Source organism: Rutidosis leptorrhynchoides, chromosome 1, assembly GCF_046630445.1.
Source record: "Rutidosis leptorrhynchoides isolate AG116_Rl617_1_P2 chromosome 1, CSIRO_AGI_Rlap_v1, whole genome shotgun sequence".
NCBI classification, from domain to species: Eukaryota; Viridiplantae; Streptophyta; class Magnoliopsida; order Asterales; family Asteraceae; genus Rutidosis; species Rutidosis leptorrhynchoides.
Window position 1 is genome coordinate 535,613,947 of NC_092333.1, and position 20,180 is coordinate 535,634,126.

Sequence of the window (20,180 nt, forward strand, 5' to 3'; positions counted from 1 at the left end):
GAGTGACTCAGATACATCTGCTACCTCGTCTACTATTGTTGCTGACTCACAGATCCCGTCATCGCTACCCTCCGGCGACTCTGGCGATTCGTCCTTTGCGAACAGTAGCCACGCACCTGACCCGATGATCATCTCAGACGGAGACGAGGATCCAGAGGAGATTCTAGCTCCACCCGGCCCAGGACTCCCGGAGCCACAATACCATTTCGGTGGTACTGTGATTCCTGGAGGAAATGGGGACGGTCCTTTCCATAATGAGCATGGACATTGGGCTAAATGCCTTGCTGATGGACATGTCGTGCCGATCCCACCTGGTAGATATCGACTTATGACCACCGGACAAGCAGATCCACCCTCAGATGATTCAGACGATTCATCATCCGATGACTCCAGCGATGAGGATTCCGAGGATGATTCTGTGGAGGACCCTGAGGAGGAGCCCATGCAGCCGCCCTCTACCCCGCCGAAGAAGCGGTATCGTTTCGATGGTACTGTTATTCCAGGGGTTAACGAAGGTAGACCATTCGTGGACGCACGTCGACAGCTAGTTAGGGTTACCGCCCGTAAGCGGGTTGTGCCATACCCTGCAGATCCATTCGTACGTAAGGTTGCCCGTTACGCACCATCTACTTCTGGTGCTGCACCATCTGCACCACCGACACCATCTGCACCATCTGCACCACCTGCCCTACCCGCATCCCCCGTCGTCGAGGAACTGACGAGGGAAGTGCATATCCTCCGTACTCGGGTAATTGAACTTGAGGAACAGATGTCCCACCTGTTGGACATCATTTACCCACCTTTGCCGTAGGACTATTGTATTAGATTTCGTTATGTAAACCCTATTAGTAGTTTCATGTTTTACTCATGTATTGTACGAACCTTATGCGGATGTATGCAACTTTCTTATTAATGAATAGAACTTAATGATGTTTAATTTTTGTACGGTGTTCTATTTACGCTACTGTATGATTTTGTGGTGTCCGTATCTAGTTTGCGTTACTTAATTACTATGTGTTGTGTTGATCCCATACGGGTTACCATATGCTATAATATTATTAAATATTGAGTGCTGGATTTTAACTTAAGGTCGAAATTTTGTTCAGATGAACAATGGCTAACGGGAGAGTTCCAAGGGAGATGCCCACAGTGGCACATATCGAGGAGATGATTGCTGCTCGAGTAGCCACAGCTATGGCGGATGCCAATCCCTAAGCTCCATCGACTAACCAGAACATCCAGAACAGGTGTACCTATAAGGAATTTCAGAGCTGTAAGCCCCACAATTTTAGTGGTACTGAAGGGCCAATAGGGCTGACAAGATGGTTTGAGAAGTTGGAAGCTGTATTCCGTGTGAGCAACTGCTCAGAAGTGAACAAAACTAAGTACACCTCCTGTACTTTGTCGAACGGCGCCTTAACCTGGTGGAACACACTTGCTCAAGCCAAGGGAGTTGACGAGGCTTATGCTATCCTGTGGGAGGAATTTAAAGGGGCTATGATCGAGGAGTACTGCCCCAGAATGGAGATTCAGAAAATGGAAGCTGAGTTTTGGGAGCTGAAGGTTGTGGGAACTGACCTTGATGGCTATAACAGAAGGTACCTGGAATTAGCTCTGATGTGCCCCACGATGGTTACCCCTGAATTTAAACGAATGGAATGATACTTGTGGGGACTACCCAAAACCATTCAGGGAAATGTTACCTCTTCGAAACCAGCGGATGTCCCGGAAGCTATGCGCATGGCGCACACCCTGATGAACCAGATCACCCGCAAGGAACCAGAGAAAGCGAAATCAGAATCAGGAGCTAGTAATGAGAAGCGTAAGTGGGAAGGCAACAAAGGAAAGGTTTTTGATCAAAACCCAGCTCAGAGGCATGAGAGTTTCAAGGGAAACAACGACTGTAGGAACCCCAACCCGAGCCCTAGCTCGAACCCTAACTACAAGGGTAGTCTCCCGCAGTGCAAGAGATGCTATAAGCATCACACTGGGTACTGCAACGTGATATGTGAAAAGTGCAAGAGAACTGGGCACATTGGCAAGGATTGCAAGATAACCACCCTAGCTGTGAAGACGAACCCTACTGAACCAAGGAAGTGTTTTGAGTGCGGTCAACAGGGCCACTTCAAGAATGAATGTCCGAACAAGAGGAAGGATGGCGGGCCAGTGCGTGGAAGAGTTTTCAACCTGAACGCTAAGGATGCCCGTGAGGATCCTGACTTGGTCACAGGTACATTCACTGTCAATAATCTACTTGCTTTTGTCTTATTTGATACCGGTGCCGATAGGAGCTATGTATGTAGACATTTTTGATCTAAGATAGACTGGTCATTAGTACCTTTAGACGAGAGTATTCTTATTGAAGTAGCCAATGGGAAACTTGAGAAAGTTGACCAAGTTGGCCGAGGAGGTATTATTAACCTAGCCGGAGTAGATTTTGAGATTGATCTAATACCCATCAAGTTGGGAAGCTTTGATGTAATCGTTGGTATGGACTGGTTGTCCAAGGTAAGAGCCGAAGTTATCTGTGAAGAGAAGATTCTTCAGATACCTCGCGAAGATGGAGAGCCCCTGATCATTTACAGAGAGAGATGTAGTCCACAGTTGAACCTTATTAGTTGCTTGAAGGAACAAAAGGTTATGAAGAAATGACGTTTTGCTATTTTAGCACACGTGAAGAAGCTAGAGCTGAAGAGGAGAGCGTGGATGATGTGCGGATTGTGAACGAGTTTCTCAATGTCTTTCCAGAGGAGTTACCTGGATTACCGCCACCAAGAGCAGTGGAGTTTCAGATCGATTTAGTGTCAGGAGCTGCACCTGTAGCTCGCGCACCATATCAACTCGCACCTTCCGAAATGTGAGAGTTGCAGAGTCAACTGCAGGAATTGCTCGACCGAGGGTTTATCCAACCGAGCTAGTCGCCTTGGGGTGCACCTGTTTTGTTCGTGAAGAATAAGGACGGATCATTCCGCATGTGTATCGATTATCGTGAGCTGAATAAGTTGACGATTAAGAATCGATATCCCCTTCCTAGAATCGACGATCTTTTCGATCAGCTGCAAGGATCCAGCATTTATTCCAAGATCGATTTGCAATCCGGTTATCACCAGTTGAGGGTGAAGGAGAGCGATGTGATGAAGACTGCGTTCAGAACCCGTTATGGTCATTATGAGTTTCTCGTGATGCTATTCAGATTAACCAACACACCTGTCGTGTTCATGGATCTCATGAATCGTGTATGCAAGCCATACCTAGACAAGTTCGTTATCGTCTTCATAGATGATATCCTCATCTACTCCAAAAGTGAAGCAGAACATGAGCAACATCTTCGACTAGTGTTGCAACTCTTGAGACAAGAGCAACTTTATGCCAAATTCTCCAAGTGTGAGTTTTGGTTGAAGGAAGTCCAATTGTTCGGTCATATCGTGAGCGACCAAGGTATCAAAGTTGATCCTGCGAAGATCGAAGCTATCAGCAAGTGGGAAACCCCCACTACTCCGACTCATATCCGCCAATTTCTAGGTCTCGCCAGTTATTACCTAAGGTTCATTGAAGGTTTTTTAACTGATTGCGTGACCCTTGACTGCGTTAACTCATAAAGGTAAGAAGTTCGTTTGGGAATCCGAGCAAGAGTTGGCATTTCAAACTTTGAAGCAGAAGTTGACCACTGCACCTATCCTATCTCTTCCTGAAGGCAGTGATGACTTCGTTATGTATTGCGATGCCTCTCGACAAGGTTTTGGGTGTGTATTGATGCAACAGAAGAAGGTTATTGCTTACGCCTCCCGACAACTAAAGGTCCACGAGTAGAACTATACAACGCACGATCTCGAGCTTGGAGTTGTCTTCTTTGCACTCAAACTATAGAGACATTACCTCTATGGAACAAAGAGCACTATCTTCACTGACCACAAAAGCCTCCAACACATCTTTGACCGAAACAGCTGAATATGAGACAACGTCGTTGGATCGAGACGTTGAACGACTATGATTGTGAACTCCGTTACCATCCTGGCAAGGCAAATGTTGTGGCGGACGCCTTGAGCCGAAAGGAGAGAACGGTACCTCTTCATGTCCGTGCCTTGAACATCACCATTCATTCGAACCTCAGTAGCCAGATCCGCGTAGCTCAAGAAGAGGCTCTCAAGGAAGAGAATATTCCTCAAGAGCGCTTGAACATTCTCGTTTCTCGATTTAAGGTCAAGGATACTGGACTCCGATACTTTGCTGAGAGAATATGGGTGCCTAGTTATGGAGATCTACGGAGCCTTATTCTAGATGAAGCAAATAAGTCAAGGTATTCGATTCATCCAGGAGCTGGTAAGATGTACCACGACCTCAAGGTTCAGTATTGGTGGCCAAAACTGAAGAGGGATGTTGCAACGTATGTTGGGAAGTGTTTGACTTGTTTGAAGGTTAAGGCCGAACATCAGAGGCCATCTGGATTACTGCAGCAACCAGAAATCCCACAATGGAAGTGGGAAAGGATAACAATGGACTTCATCACAAAACTACCAAAGACGGTGGGCGGATACGATACCATCTGGGTTATCCTTGACCGCCTTACCAAATCTACACACTTCTTAACCATGAAGGAAACTGATACAATGGGGAGGCTGGCGCAGTTATACATAAAGAAAGTTGTATCTCGCCATGGTGTACCCTTATCGATTATTTCAGATCGCGATACCCGTTTCGCTTCCAGATTTTGGCATTCTTTGCAAGAAGCTTTGGGAACTCGTCTCGACATGAGCACTGCGTATCACCCTCAAACTGACGGATAAAGCGAGCGAGCGATTCAAACTTTGGAGGACATGTTGCGTGCCTGTGTTATTGATTTCGGTAAAGCTTGGGATAAGCATTTGCCACTAGCCGAATTCTCTTACAACAACAGTTATCATTCGAGCATTAATGCCGCACCTTTCGAAGCGTTGTATGGCTGCAAATGCCGTTCTCTGATTTGTTGGGCTGAGGTAGGTGAGAAGCAAATCACCAGACCCGAACTCGTCCATGAAACAACCGAGAAGATTGTCCAAATTCAAGCAAGACTCAAGACTGCCCGTGATCGTCAAAAGAGCTATGCTGACCTGAAGCGTGGAGATCGTGAATTTCAAATCGGTGATCGTGTTATGTTGAAAGTCGCACCTTGGAAAGGTGTAATCTGTTTTGGAAAGTGTTGGAAGCTCAATCCGCGGTATATTGGTCCATTTGAAGTCTTGGAGCATGTTGGACCCGTTGCTTACCATTTGGATCTTCCGACTCAGTTGAGTGCTGTTCACCCCACCTTCCACGTGTCGAATCTGAAGAAATGTCTCGCTGAACCAGAACTTGTCATACCTCTCGAGGAGCTTACGAATGATGACAAACTCCACTTCGTGGAAGAACCTGTTGAGATTATGGACCGTGAGGTTAAAACGTTGAAGCGTAACAAGATTCCTATCGTCCGAGTCTGATGGAATGCCAAACGAAGACCTGAGTTTACCTGGGAACGAGAGGATCAAATGATGTAGAAGTATCCCCACCTTTTCCCGACTCCACCACCTACCTCAGCTTAAATTTTGGGACAAAATTTTCTTTAACATGTGGGTAATGTAACGACCCGACTTTTTCGACTTCTATTTATATTTATTTTCTTTCACGAAACTGCGTATTTATGCGTACTGAGATAGATTATATTCTGTGATCATTAATAATGTTAATTACATTCGTTAATGCCTTGCAACGTGTTTTTAAGTACTAGGTTACTTAACATGATCCTTTATTGCTTTTACGACCGTTAGTGTCACTTAACGTTTTGAACGAGCTATGTTTGCCGGTACACGTTTAACTTTGTTCATAATCGAAATATTATGACTACGAAATACTAATTATTATTTTATAATAATAATTACTTGGGTTTTTGGATGCTTAATTACGTTTAGTAATTTACTAGAACACACTAGTTAGTCTTGTTGGACTTTCTACCTTGTTGGACTTAAGCACACCCTACTCTAGTTAGTGGACTATTTAATTAGCCCAATTATAAGTGACTAGTGACCGATTAATATGTAAGACAAATGCCCATTTATTAGAGGGAACATACTAGCATTTTTGTTAAGCATTATCCTTAATGTTGAATGGGATCCTAACATAAGCACCAACTTTAGACAACCATTAATTAAAAATCAAAAAGGTGTCCCCCATGATCCCCACCACCACCTACGACCATGAGGCCTCCCCACACCTTCATTCTCCTATAAATACCAAGCATATCCCATTCATTTCACACTTGCTCTCATTCACAATTTACACACACTTGCGTTATAAAGGGATGAGAGCAAGTGAGTTATAGCATCCCTTTTTACTTTTTACTATTTTTGGGACTGAGAATACATGCGCTTAGGTTGACGACCTTTCGGACCGCCTTACTACTTGCACACTTTCGTATCGACTTTTACTGCTTATTCACTGTGAGTTATAGCATCCCTTTTTACTTTTTACTATTTTTGGGACTGAGAATACATGCGCTTTTTATGTTTTACTTACTTGACACGAGTACTTAAACTTTACATATGTGTGGGTTATATAACGGCATAAACTTTCCCCTTAGCTCAGTAACGTTTAATCATTGGTTTCCTAACCATGAACGCGAATCTTAGATATGGATCCATAGTGAAAGGACCCGTTCATATACATTATAAACTATTCACAATAGTTGATTACATCGCGAGGTATTTGACCTCTATATGATACATTTTACAAACATTGCATTCGTTTTTAAAAGAAAAACTTTCTTTACAACGAAAGTTGACGGCATGCACACCATTTCATAATACATCCAACTATAATTGACATAATAATAATCTTGATGAACTCAATGACTCGAATGCAACGTCTTTCAAAATATGCCATGAATGACTCCAAGTAATATCCTTAAAATGAGCTAATGCACGGCGGAAGATTTCTTTAATACCTGAGAGTAAACATGCTTTAAAGTGTCAACCAAAAGGTTGGTAAGTTCATAGGTTTATCATAACAATCATTTCAATATATTAATAGACCACAAGATTTCCGTTTATAAATATATGTACACTCGCAAGTGTATAAAAGTATTCTATAAGTTGTAGGCACCCGGTAACAAGCCTTAACGTTCATGTTTTACCCTCTGAAGTACACCAGATCAGGTGTGTTTAAAATAACCTCGAAGTACTAAAGCATCCCATAGTCAGGATGGGGTTTGTCAGGCCCAATAGATCTATCTTTAGGATTCGCGCCTACCGTACATAGACATGTAGTTTAATGTTACCAAGCTAAGGGTATATTTCTGGTTTAAACCCACGTAGAATTAGTTTTAGTACTTGTGCCTATTTCGTAAAACATTTATAAAAACAGCGCATGTATTCTCAGTCCCAAAAATATATATAAAAGGGAGCAAATGAAACTCACCATACTGTATTTCGTAGTAAAAATACATATAACGTCATTTAACAAGTGCAAGGTTGGCCTCGGATTCACGAACCTATATTAATTATATATATTTATATGTTGGTCAATATTTGTCTAACAATTTTTAGTCAAGTCATAGTGTACCACAATCCTAATGCTCGAGACTAATATGCAAAAGTCAACAAAAGTCAACTTGACCCAAAATGACTTCTAAAATTTATACGTGTTTATTATATAACTTAACTATAGTCGTTTTATATATTTAAATATATTTATTAGATTTTATAATAATAAAAGTCATTTATTAATAAAAATTTATATTAACGTTTATATATGATAAAATATACTTTTATATATCTTAAGTAGTAAAATTTATAAAGTTCACTTAATATCGTAAAACTATAGTGGTAAGTATTATTAATGCAATTATATTACGCGTGGTGAAAAATATCTTTGTATCCCCTATTTATTTGATAAAATAATATTGATCATAATAATAATGAGTAAAAGTTGTATTATTTTGTAATAATAATAATTATTATTCTATAAAAAAATAACAATATTTATATTTACTAAAAATGGTATTATGATAAAATGATAATACTAACATAATAGTAATAATGATATTTTATAATAACAATGATATTTCTATTAAAATAATAACGACGATAGTAATCATTTTAACAATAATACTAAAATTTAGTTAACTATAACTTCTAATCCGTTAATCGAAACCATTCGATATCTAAATGAAAAGTTCTTAATTTTTCGCTAGCTTTTCAATGACATGCATATCATATACCCTATCTCAGTAGCATATGTATCTAATTCAGAATTCAACAAACCTATCTAAGGACAATATCGAATGTACAAGCATGCATAATCCTATATACTCGAGCACTAGTCAGGGATACACTATTGATATATAAAAGTTAAGTTATGAGTGCTCACGTATCAATATTGAGATTCAATATTACAGGAAAGTACGTAGATGCAACGGAGATGATAAACACTAGATTAACCTCACGAGCATACCCATGAACCATACCCATCACCTCCATAGCTATAACCCATAATTTCCTTAGCTTCGACTCATTCAAAAAACTATTTTGAAATCACTCGGACATCACTCCCTCGTAATATTTTATGTATACTAATAATATCTTGAAATAATACAGAGCAATATATATATATATATATATATATATATATATATATATATATATATATATATATATATATATATATATATATATATATATAAATCGATTGAGAGAGTTTAGAGAAATATATTTTTAAGTTTCTATGAAATAATGAAACCTATTGAATTCTATTTATAATAGATTTTTTAATTATTAAAGTGAATTATTAAAGTATGAATTATTAAAGTAAATTATTAAAGTATGAATTATTAAAGTGAATTATTAAAGTATGAATTATTAAAGTGAATTATTAAAGTATGAATTATTAAAGTATAAATTATTAAAGTGAATTATTAAAGTATGAATTATTAAAGTGAATTATTAAAGTTAAAGTAAAGTAAAAGTAAAGTTAAAGTATAGTAAAAGTATAAAAACTATGTATGTATAATACGCGTATAAATATATATAATATTAATTTGAATCGTTATATATATTTAATGAAATAAAATATAAATATCGTTATATTTATTATACTGGTTAAGTAATGAGTTGTCAAAAGTGATTCCAGATATTTATAAAGGTTATATACGTTTTAATAATAAAGTTCTTTTTAAACTGAAAACGTTTTTGTACGTTTGAAAATAGATTAATAGAATATTATGGAAACCAATTCTCCATTAGCTTTTATCTAACTTTCGTAAATGACACTTTTTATTTTTATTTATAAATAGCTTTACAAATTATTTCGAATATCATTAAGAGGAATGGATTTTCTCAAATCATAGTGGACCTCTCAACAGAGACTTGTAATCATAATTCAATGTTTCTGATAATTCAATCATTTAATATATTATTTTTGTTTAATTTCATCGATAATCACATTGAAACAAATACGTTCATATAAAGCATTATAAGTTTAAATACTTTGTTAACATTTTCAATTTATAACATATACACATATACATACATATTCATATATGTTCATTTAATGGTTCGTGAATCATTGAAATTTGGTCAAGGTTTAAATGAATGTATAAATATAGTTTAAAATCCTTGAGATTTAACTTAACAAACATTGCTTATCGTGTCAGAATAATATAAAGATAAAGTTTAAATTTAGTCAGAAATTTTCGGGTCGTCACAGTACCTACCCGTTAAAGAAATTTCGTCCCCGAAATTTGATAGAGGTCGTTATGGCTAACAATGAGAATGTTATTATGACGTAACGATTATGAAGTTTTATCATGTCTAAGAAGTATGGATAAAATAATTCGATTACTCGAAGCGTATGAGGGAAGTTATCGTAAATGAAGGAAATAAGATTATAGTGATTCGTCATATCTTTTGACGTCATCACAATTGATCTCCGAATTTAAAGAAAATCTTTGTAATCTATGTTGGATTTGATGCTTCGGTGATTAAGGAGATTATGATTCTCTTCGAATTAATACGATAATTCATCTTGATTTCTCTGTCGGGTATTTCATTATAAATCCACCTCATTCGTTTCCTTACAACTCACACCTTTTATTCTTTCTCCCTCAACTCATATTTTAAAGTATTTGTCAATATGCTTCATCCAGTACTGATTCTCGATATACTCCTTACTTTCATATCTGTCATTCTTCTTTTTCATCTGCCTCCGGAAGAATCTATTTACTTCTACTATACTCTTGGTTTTATAGTGTTTTTAGTTCTTCCATGTCTTTATATTGCTATATGCATCGATATATACGGTTTATAATTTTTGGGTGGTTGTTGGGCTTTATATCTTCCCTTATCCCTTATATTTCAAATCCCCTGCTTTTGTCTTCTATAATCATTGACATCCATAGTTAATGCTCCCTTCTATTTGCTGCGATTTATACTTCAATTTCTATTTTGGAGTTTTGTCCTTTCGTTTCTTCTTCTTGCGATTAAGCAACGTTTGTAATGGTCCAATATTCACAGATATGAATTTCAGAATGAACATAGTTAATGTTCTAAGAAGGAAATGGTAATGGAGCGATCTTGATTTGTTAATTACCAGAATACCCTGAAAAGACCGAATCGTCAAGAAAATATATTCTTGATATTTTTAGAGATTAAATAGAATACAAGAGTCGTGTAACATGGAACATGATGACGGCATGGTCTGTGAATCGTCATGTCCCATTAGAAACTCAGCATGACTTATTGTAATATAATCACGTTGATCAAGTGTCATTATATTATACTAACTCATGCTTCAGTTCCCAACACTACTTCAAAACATTCATAATTTAAACTCGAAAGTTTATAGAATATAGAAACTAATAGTTTCTTATATGATGTAACACTGATAGCGCAAATAGATAAATGACTTCAGATAAGATTAGTTGTGAAAATATCCTCAGAAATATCGCGAATATTTATAATGAAAGATATGATAATTTCTTAGAATTTCTAATATTGATGGATGATGATGAAGATTTGTATGTAAAGGTTTAGAATAAAGAGTAAGGTATTCGTTAATGTCTTTAGCAGGCACTGAACCATTTGGATTCTTTGAAGGCAGATTTAGTCTTTGTGATTTATCCACAGCCTCCTTCATAGTCTGTTCAATCCGTTTTCCAGTTCCAAACCTTCTCTTTTCTCAGCTTTACCACCTTACTATTCTTTGTCATCAAACTTTTTACTGTTAAGATCGTTTACAGTTTTTGATGCTTCGTCAGCATTTCAAGAACTAGTTTGCAATTCAAAATATTTTTCAGAACTTCACATTCAAAGTATGTAAGTCCAGGAGATAGACGTTTTACGTACACATATAACTGTTGGCGTAGACATGCTGCGAGATTTCAAAATACTGGTTACTGTTTTTCGATGATTCGTATGACAATTCTCATTACAAGATGCGAATGAGTAAATGATGTGATTTCAATAAATATAATGATTTTTCGAAAAGTCAAAGATAATTGAAGTTGATGGTAAGTTTATTGCTAAGGTGGCGAGATATGAAAGGTCCCCAGTAACGATGACGAAAGGGCAATGTATCTATCGAGGTTATAATAAGACTAGTCTGACTGAAAAGTTGAAGTTGACTTGCTGGAGCTGTGACAAAACTGTCTACTTTGAAAAGGAATTGAAAAGTCATTTTAGCTAATAAATGCCAAAGGGTCTGACACGGATACGCGTCGAACTATGACTTTGGCTTCGAGAGCTTTTTAGGTACATAAATGTGGGTAATATGTGGTTGGATCATCATCTCGATTGTTCATTGTTTGAAGTGTCTTCAAAAACTTCGGAGAGTTTGAACACAGTTTGTAATCGTTAATATACATATGATGTTCTAACACAGTTTTGAAGTCAAAGTATAGCTTTGAAAGATGTAGGAATCTAAGAGTAATGTCTTCTGTTAAATCATGACTTGAATTTTGATTTGCCAAAATCAGAATGCGTAATCAAATTTGGGTGAGAATGGTTTTTTTGATTACTATACAAGAATGTATATTGTTGTGAGATTTTGAGAGTATAGTTGATGATTTGCTTAATCAGATTCGAAAAATGTAACATATTAATTGTGAATTTATATATCTCTCGGGTATTACCTACCCGTTAAATTTTTTTTTCACAATTAATATTTTGTACAACAGAATTTTATTACAGTCTTTATGAAAATATATATGTGCATATTTTCTTTAGATGTAACATAGATTTAATGAGTTAATATTAAATTAAACTCATTTGATTTACGGTTGAAACTAGAACTGAATAATCCCTAAAGACTTTAGAAATTACATAACTTTTACGGAGTATTTATTCAATAAAATTGAAATTATGAATTAATACTTCGTTATTTGTTGGTGTTTGTAACCCTTGCACCATATTCTCTAAAGCCACTACTCGAGCGCGAAGCGCGTTGACTTCTTCTATTACACCGGTGTGATTGTCGGTTAGGACGAGTGGATAAATAAAATCTAGAATTTGATGTAGTATATAATCGTGACGAGATACTCTGGAAATGAGAGAGAAAATGATGTTTCGGACCGGTTCGCCGGTAAGTGCTTCAGGTTCATCGCCAAGAGGGCAATGTGGTGGATGGAAGAGATCACCTTCTTCTTGTCTCCAATTATTGAGGAGGCTACGAACCTATCCCCAATTCATCCAGAATAGATGATGGCTAATTGGTTGATCCATTCCGGTCACACTGCTTTCGGAGCTTGAGTGGGATTCCATATCGGAATTCGAGGGACTTGAACTAATGACGAATTCCATTTCGTTCGATTGAATAAAGGATTTTTCGATATGAAATGATTTTTCGGCTATCGGGTGGTATTCTAATTACATAGAATATCTATATATATAGCGCAAAAGATTTCGTAGATTACGGAGGAATTTACGGGATATGTCAGGCAAAGTTTACAGTAACAGATACGCTAAGATATGGATTAACAGATACGCTAAGATATGAATTTTGTCTATACACTATTCATGCAATCAATGCAGTAAGACTTGTCTAGACTAAGAATGATAAGCAGGCAATTTCTTACAAAAATGATAAGCAAAACTTTTGACATGCAGACACGGTCGAAGTCCAAGCTCACTGATGCATCCTAACGACTATCAGTTAGACACACTAATGCAGACCTGGTTCGCTAAGACCACTGCTCTGATACCAACTGAAAGGACCCGTTCATATACATTATAAACGATTCACAATAGTTGATTACATCGCGAGGTATTTGACCTCTATATGATACATTTTACAAACATTGCATTCGTTTTTAAAAGAAAAACTTTCTTTACAACGAAAGTTGACGGCATGCACACCATTTCATAATACATCCAACTATAATTGACATAATAATAATCTTGATGAACTCAATGACTCGAATGCAACGTCTTTCAAAATATGCCATGAATGACTCCAAGTAATATCCTTAAAATGAGCTAATGCACAGCGGAAGATTTCTTTAATACCTGAGAATAAACATGCTTTAAAGTGTCAACCAAAAGGTTGGTGAGTTCATAGGTTTATCATAACAATCATTTCAATATATTAATAGACCACAAGATTTCCGTTTATAAATATATGTACACTCGCAAGTGTATAAAAGTATTTTATAAGTTGTAGGCACCCGGTAACAAGCCTTAACGTTCATGTTTTACCCTCTGAAGTACACCAGATCAGGTGTGTTTAAAATAACCTCGAAGTACTAAAGCATCTCATAGTCAGGATGGGGTTTGTCAGGCCCAATAGATCTATCTTTAGGATTCGCGCCTACCGTACATAGACAAGTAGTTTAATGTTACCAAGCTAAGGGTATATTTCTGGTTTAAACCCACGTAGAATTAGTTTTAGTACTTGTGCCTATTTCGTAAAACATTTATAAAAACATCGCATGTATTCTCAGTCCCAAAAATATATATAAAAGGGAGCAAATGAAACTCACCATACTGTATTTCGTAGCAAAAATACATATAACGTCATTTAACAAGTGCAAGGTTGGCCTTGGATTCACGAACCTATATTAATTATATATATTTATATGTTGGTCAATATTTGTCTAACAATTTTTGGTCAAGTCATAGTGTACCACAATCCTAATGCTCGAGACTAATATGCAAAAGTCAACAAAAGTCAACTTGACCCAAAATGACTTCTAAAATTAATACGTGTTTATTATATAACTTAACTATAGTCGTTTTATATATTTAAATATATTTATTAGATTTTATAATAATAAAAGTCATTTATTAATAAAAATTTATATTAACGTTTATATATGATAAAATATACTTTTATATATCTTAAGTAGTAAAATTTATAAAGTTCACTTAATATCGTAAAACTATAGTGGTAAGTATTATTAATGCAATTATATTACGCGTGGTGAAAAATTTCTTTGTATCCCCTATTTATTTGATAAAATAATATTGATCATAATAATAATGAGTAAAAGTTGTATTATTTTGTAATAATAATAATTATTATTCTATAAAAAAATAACAATATTTATATTTACTAAAAATGGTATTATGATAAAATGATAATACTAACATAATAGTAATAATGATATTTTATAATAACAATGATATTTCTATTAAAATAATAACGACGATAGTAATCATTTTAACAATAATGCTAAAATTCAGTTAACTATAACTTCTAATCCGTTAATCGAAACCATTCGATATCTAAATGAAAAGTTCTTAATTTTTCGCTAGCTTTTCAATGACATGCATATCATATACCCTATCTCAGTAGCATATGTATCTAATTCAGAATTCAACAAACCTATCTAAGGACAATATCGAATGTACAAGCATGCATAATCCTATATACTCGAGCACTAGTCAGGGATACACTATTGATATATAAAAGTTAAGTTATGAGTGCTCACGTATCAATATTGAGATTCAATATTGCAGGAAAGTACGTAGACGCAACGGAGATGATAAACACTAGATTGACCTCACGAGCATACCCATGAACCATACCCATCACCTCTATAGCTATAACCCATAATTTCCTTAGCTTCGACTCATTCAAAAAACTATTTTGAAATCACTCGGACATCACTCCGTCGTAATATTTTATGTATACTAATAATATCTTGAAATAATACAGAGCAAATATATATATATATATATATATATATATATATATATATATATATATATATATATATATATATATATATAAATCGATTGAGAGAGTTTAGAGAAATATATTTTTAAGTTTCTATGAAATAATGAAACCTATTGAATTCTATTTATAATAGATTTTTGAATTATTAAAGTGAATTATTAAAGTATGAATTATTAAAGTAAATTATTAAAGTATGAATTATTAAAGTGAATTATTAAAGTATGAATTATTAAAGTAAATTATTAAAGTATGAATTATTAAATTATAAATTATTAAAGTAAATTATTAAAGTATGAATTATTAAAGTGAATTATTAAAGTTAAAGTAAAGTAAAAGTAAAGTAAAAGTAAAGTTAAAGTATAGTAAAAGTATAAAAACTATGTATGTATAATACGCGTATAAATATATATAATATTAATTTGAATCGTTATATATATTTAATGAAATAAAATATAAATATCGTTATATTTATTATACTGGTTAAGTAATGAGTTGTCAAAAGTGATTCCAGATATTTATAAAGGTTATATACGTTTTAATAATAAAGTTCTTTTTAAACTGAAAACGTTTTTGTACGTTTGAAAATAGATTAATAGAATATTATGGAAACCAATTCTCCATTAGCTTTTGTCTAACTTTCGTAAATGACACTTTTTATTTTTCTTTATAAATAGCTTTACAAATTATTCCGAATATCATTAAGAGGAATAGATTTTCTCAAATCATAGTGGACCTCTCAACAGAGACTTGTAACCATAATTCAATGTTTCTGATAATTCAATCATTTAATATATTATTTTTTTTTTAATTTCGTCGATAATCACATTGAAACAAATACGTTCATATAAAGTATTATAAGTTTAAATACTTTGTTAACATTTTCAATTTATAACATATACACATATACATACATATTCATATATGTTCATTTAATGGTTCGTGAATCATTAAAATTTGGTCGAGGTTTAAATGAATGTATAAACATAGTTTAAAATCCTTGAGATTTAACTTAACAAACATTGCTTATCGTGTCAGAATAATATAAAGATAAAGTTTAAATTTAGTCAGAAATTTCCTGGTCGTCACACATAGGGTTTGACATCCCCACTCGGGCTAGTCGCGCTAGCATTTAACGGGTGTTTAATACTTCGAGGACATACGCACTCGCCAGGTGTACTTTTAGGGGGTGATATATTATATTTACGTTAAGTTAGTTACCAAGTGCCCACGGATAAACATATACTTTTCATACTGTTTTTGAAACAAAATCTCGTAGTCTACTTTATATTGTTGTCTATTAAAACTATAGCTCACCAACATTCGTGTTGTCGTTTTTAAGTATGTTTTCTCAGGTTCTTAGAGGTTTGATGCTTCCGCTGTAGTAGTCACGCTGTTAAACTTGCTGTGTAGACTCCCGCTGCTTTTGATTAGAGATGTCTCTGCATGAAACTTTTACTTTGCATTCACGAACTATGTTACTTTTAAATAATGAAGTTGTAATGACCCTTGGGTCTCGTACTTATGTTAATTGCTTCTATTCATAGGAAGCACGTTATCTTTTGTAAAACGCTATCTTTTTATGAATGCAAACTTATTTTAAAACAGCATATAGAGTTTGACCTTGTAATGATGCTGTTGTTGATGATCCGTACACGTTAATTTTGTACGGGGCGTCACACAAGTCTAACACAGGAACAATTGATGAAGCTTCTAACTTTGATTAATGATAATGCATCTCCTGTTGATGCTAGTGCCAACATGGCAGGTACATTTGTAAATCATAATGTGTTCTTTAATACTAATTTTAAAAGATTCTTCAATAGTCACATTAATGATAAAATGAAAAATAAAAGCCAAGGTTGGATAATTGATTCTGGAGCAAATCAACATATGACTGTGTCTGAAACTGGATTAATTAATTTGGTTGATATTTCTAAACTAAATTTAATAGTAGGTCATCCAAATGGAACTCAAGTCAAAGTCATTAAAGTGGGAAATTTGAAATTATCAAATAATATCATATTTCATGATATTCTGGTTGTACCAGAATATTGTGTTAGTTTGTTATCTGTTTTTAAGCTATCAAAAGATAGTAGTTTGACTATAAGCTTTGATGAACATAAATTCTTTATTCAGGATTTGAGAACAATGACAACTGTAGGGACTGGTAGCCAGTCTGGAGGTCTTTACATGTTTGATGAACAAAATTTGAATACTTTAGGTATGTCTTGTAATGTGGGTGTTCATCATGTTTCTGCTCAACTTTGGCATGCAAGACTTGGTCATTCATCTGATCAAGTCTTAAAGGTTTTAAAATAAAAACTGAATTTAAAAGATTTTAAAGAAAATTGTCCTTGTGATATCTGCCATAAGGCAAGACAAACAAGGGAACCCTTTCCTCTTAGTGATTATAAATCAAAGAGTTAGGTGATTTAATGCATTTAGTCCTTTGGGGTCCATTTAGAATACAAAGTAAAGAAGAATATAAATACTTTTTGACTGTTGTTGATGATTTTTCAAGGGCTGTCTGGATTTTTTTGTTGAAAACCAAAGAAGAGACTTTTGATAATGTATTAGCTGTAATCAGTTTAATTAAAAATTAGTTTAATAAAAATGTCAAAGTCTTAAGAAGTGATAATGGAACTGAGTTTGTGAACAACAGAATGAATAATTTTTTAAAAGCAAAAGGTGTTGTGCATCAAACCTCTTGTGCATACACTCCTCAACAAAATGGCATTGTAGAAAGGAAACATAGCCACTTGCTTAATGTAGCAAGAACCCTTATGTTTCAAGGGAGGTTACCTTTAAATATGTGGAGTGATTGCATTTTAACTGCTTGCTATTTGATTAACAGGACTCCTTCAAGTGTGCTCTCTGGAAAGACCCCTTATGAATGTGTGTTTAAAAAAGAACCTAGTCTCTCTCATTTAAGGTGTTTTGGATATTTATGTTATGCAACTGTTTTAAATCCAGAAAATAAGTTTTCTAGTAGGTCTTATAAGTGTGTTCTGATTGGTTTTGGTAATGTTCAAAGGGGTTACAAATTGTTAAATTTGGAAAACAAAAGTGTTCTATTTTCTAGAGATGTAAAATTTTATGAAAACATTTTCCCTTTGAAGTCTGAATCTGTTGATTTGAATTTTAATACTGATACTTCTGATAAAATAATTTGTATGTTTTTGATCAAATTTTTTCAACAAACCAAGACACCTTAAGTCCTAATGATGAAGGGGAGCTGAATATGATGGTGATGGTAGTGGTACTACAGGCTCCACTAGAGATAATAACATTACAAGAGATGATTCATCTCCTAGTAATGAAAGTGGTCCTATTGATGGTCAAAGTACCTCTGCAACTCCCATGGATAACATATCATCTCCTGAGGGCAATAATTTTACAAATACTCACACTAGTCTTGCACACATTCAGTCTGTAAGGACGTCTACCACCAAAGAAATTTGATGATTTTTTAGTTGAAGGAAAAGTCAAGTATGGTATTGAGAGAGTTGTTAATTATTCTTTTCTAAATAAAGAAAATAGATGTTTTACTTTTAATTTGAACAAGTCTTATGAACCTAAAAATTATTATGAAGCTTCTAAAGGTAGTAACTGGGTTGAGGCTATGAATCAAGAAATGGAAGCTCTTAATAGGAATAATACATGGATCATTACTGATCTTCCTCATGGCAGGAAACCTATTGGTAATAAATGGGTTTATAGGATTAAATATAAATCAAATGGTGAGGTTGAGAGGTATAAAGCTAGACTTGTTGCAAAGGGCTATAGTCAAAAGGAGGGAATTAATTATGACGAAACTTTTTCTCCTGTTATGAAGCATGTAACAGTTAGATGTATTATTACATTAGCTGTTCAAAATAATTGGACTCTTTATCAGTTGGATATTAATAATTCTTTTCTCTATGGAGACTTACATGAAGAAGTGTACATGAAATTACTTGAAGGATATTTTTCAAGTAATGACACTAAAGTTTTCAAATTAACAAAGTCTTTATATGGTTTAAAGCAGGCCCCAAGGCAGTGGAATTTTAAATTAAATTCTGCTTTGGTTGAGCATGGCTTTAAATAAAGTGTTAGTGATCATTATTTATATGTTAAGTCAAATGATGATATGTTTATAGCATTGCTTGTTTATGTTGATGATATTGTTATAACTAGTAACAATATAAAAGAAATTGACAAGTTTAAAGCTTTTCTTAAAACTAAGTTTATGATAAAAGATCTTGGTATTTTGAAATACTTTCTTGGAATTGAAATTTTGTCTAATGAATCTGGTATTTGCATGAATTAAAGAAAGTATTGTCTTGAGCTATTAAATGATTATGGGATGCTTGGGTGTAAACCTATAGGCACTCCTATTGAGTCTAATGTGTGTGTTGAATGTAATCCAAGTAGTAAAGATGGTTTACTCAAAAATATTACTGAGTATCAAAATCTAGTAGGAAGATTAATTTATTTAACTCTTACTAGACCTGATATTGCTTATTCTGTGCAAGTCTTGAGTCAGTATATGCATGCTCCATTGCAGTCACATTTCAGTTTCGCTTTTAGGGTTTTGAGGTATTTGAAAGGAGCTCCTGGAAAAGGAGTTCAGTTTGTTAAAAGTAATTCACTTAAGTTGCATGCTTTCAGTGACTCTGACTATGCTAAGTGCAAGCTAAACAGAAAATCTGTTACAGGATACTTGGTTTATTTTTGTGATTCTTTAGTATCTTGGAAAAGTAAAAAGTAGGCTACAATTTCCAGGTCCTCAGCAGAAGCTGAATATAGGGCTGTGGGCTCTACAGCCTGTGAAATTATTTGGATTAAAAACTTACTTTCTGAACTAAATATCAAGAACTGCCAATTAACCTTTTTTGTGATAATAGTTCAGCCTTACAACTTGTAGCAAACCCTGTTTTTCATATAAGGACAAAACATTTTGAAATTGATGTTCATTATATAAGAGATAAGGTTGCTACAGGTATAATTAAAACTTTAAAAGT

At 34.5% G+C, this 20,180-nt stretch overlaps 1 protein-coding gene across 1 annotated transcript; it reads left to right on the forward strand.

Annotated features, from left to right (window-relative positions):
• Window positions 1–18,811: 18,811 nt before the first annotated feature.
• LOC139842508 (uncharacterized mitochondrial protein AtMg00810-like) lies at window positions 18,812–19,927 on the forward strand. The gene is made up of 2 exons (XM_071832642.1): window positions 18,812–18,930; window positions 19,489–19,927. Exons 1-2 carry the CDS (start codon window positions 18,812–18,814, stop codon window positions 19,925–19,927), a joined length of 558 nt encoding a protein of 185 aa, XP_071688743.1.
• The last annotated feature ends 253 nt before the right edge of the window (window positions 19,928–20,180 follow it).

Coding starts and splice junctions, on each gene's coding strand:
- LOC139842508 (XM_071832642.1), top strand. CDS start 18,812: ATGGAAGCTCTTAATAGGAATAATACATGGATCATTACTGATCTTCCT. Junction 18,931..19,488: donor TCAAATGGTGAGGTTGAGAG/GTATAAAGCTAG, acceptor CATGAATTAAAG/AAAGTATTGTCTTGAGCTAT.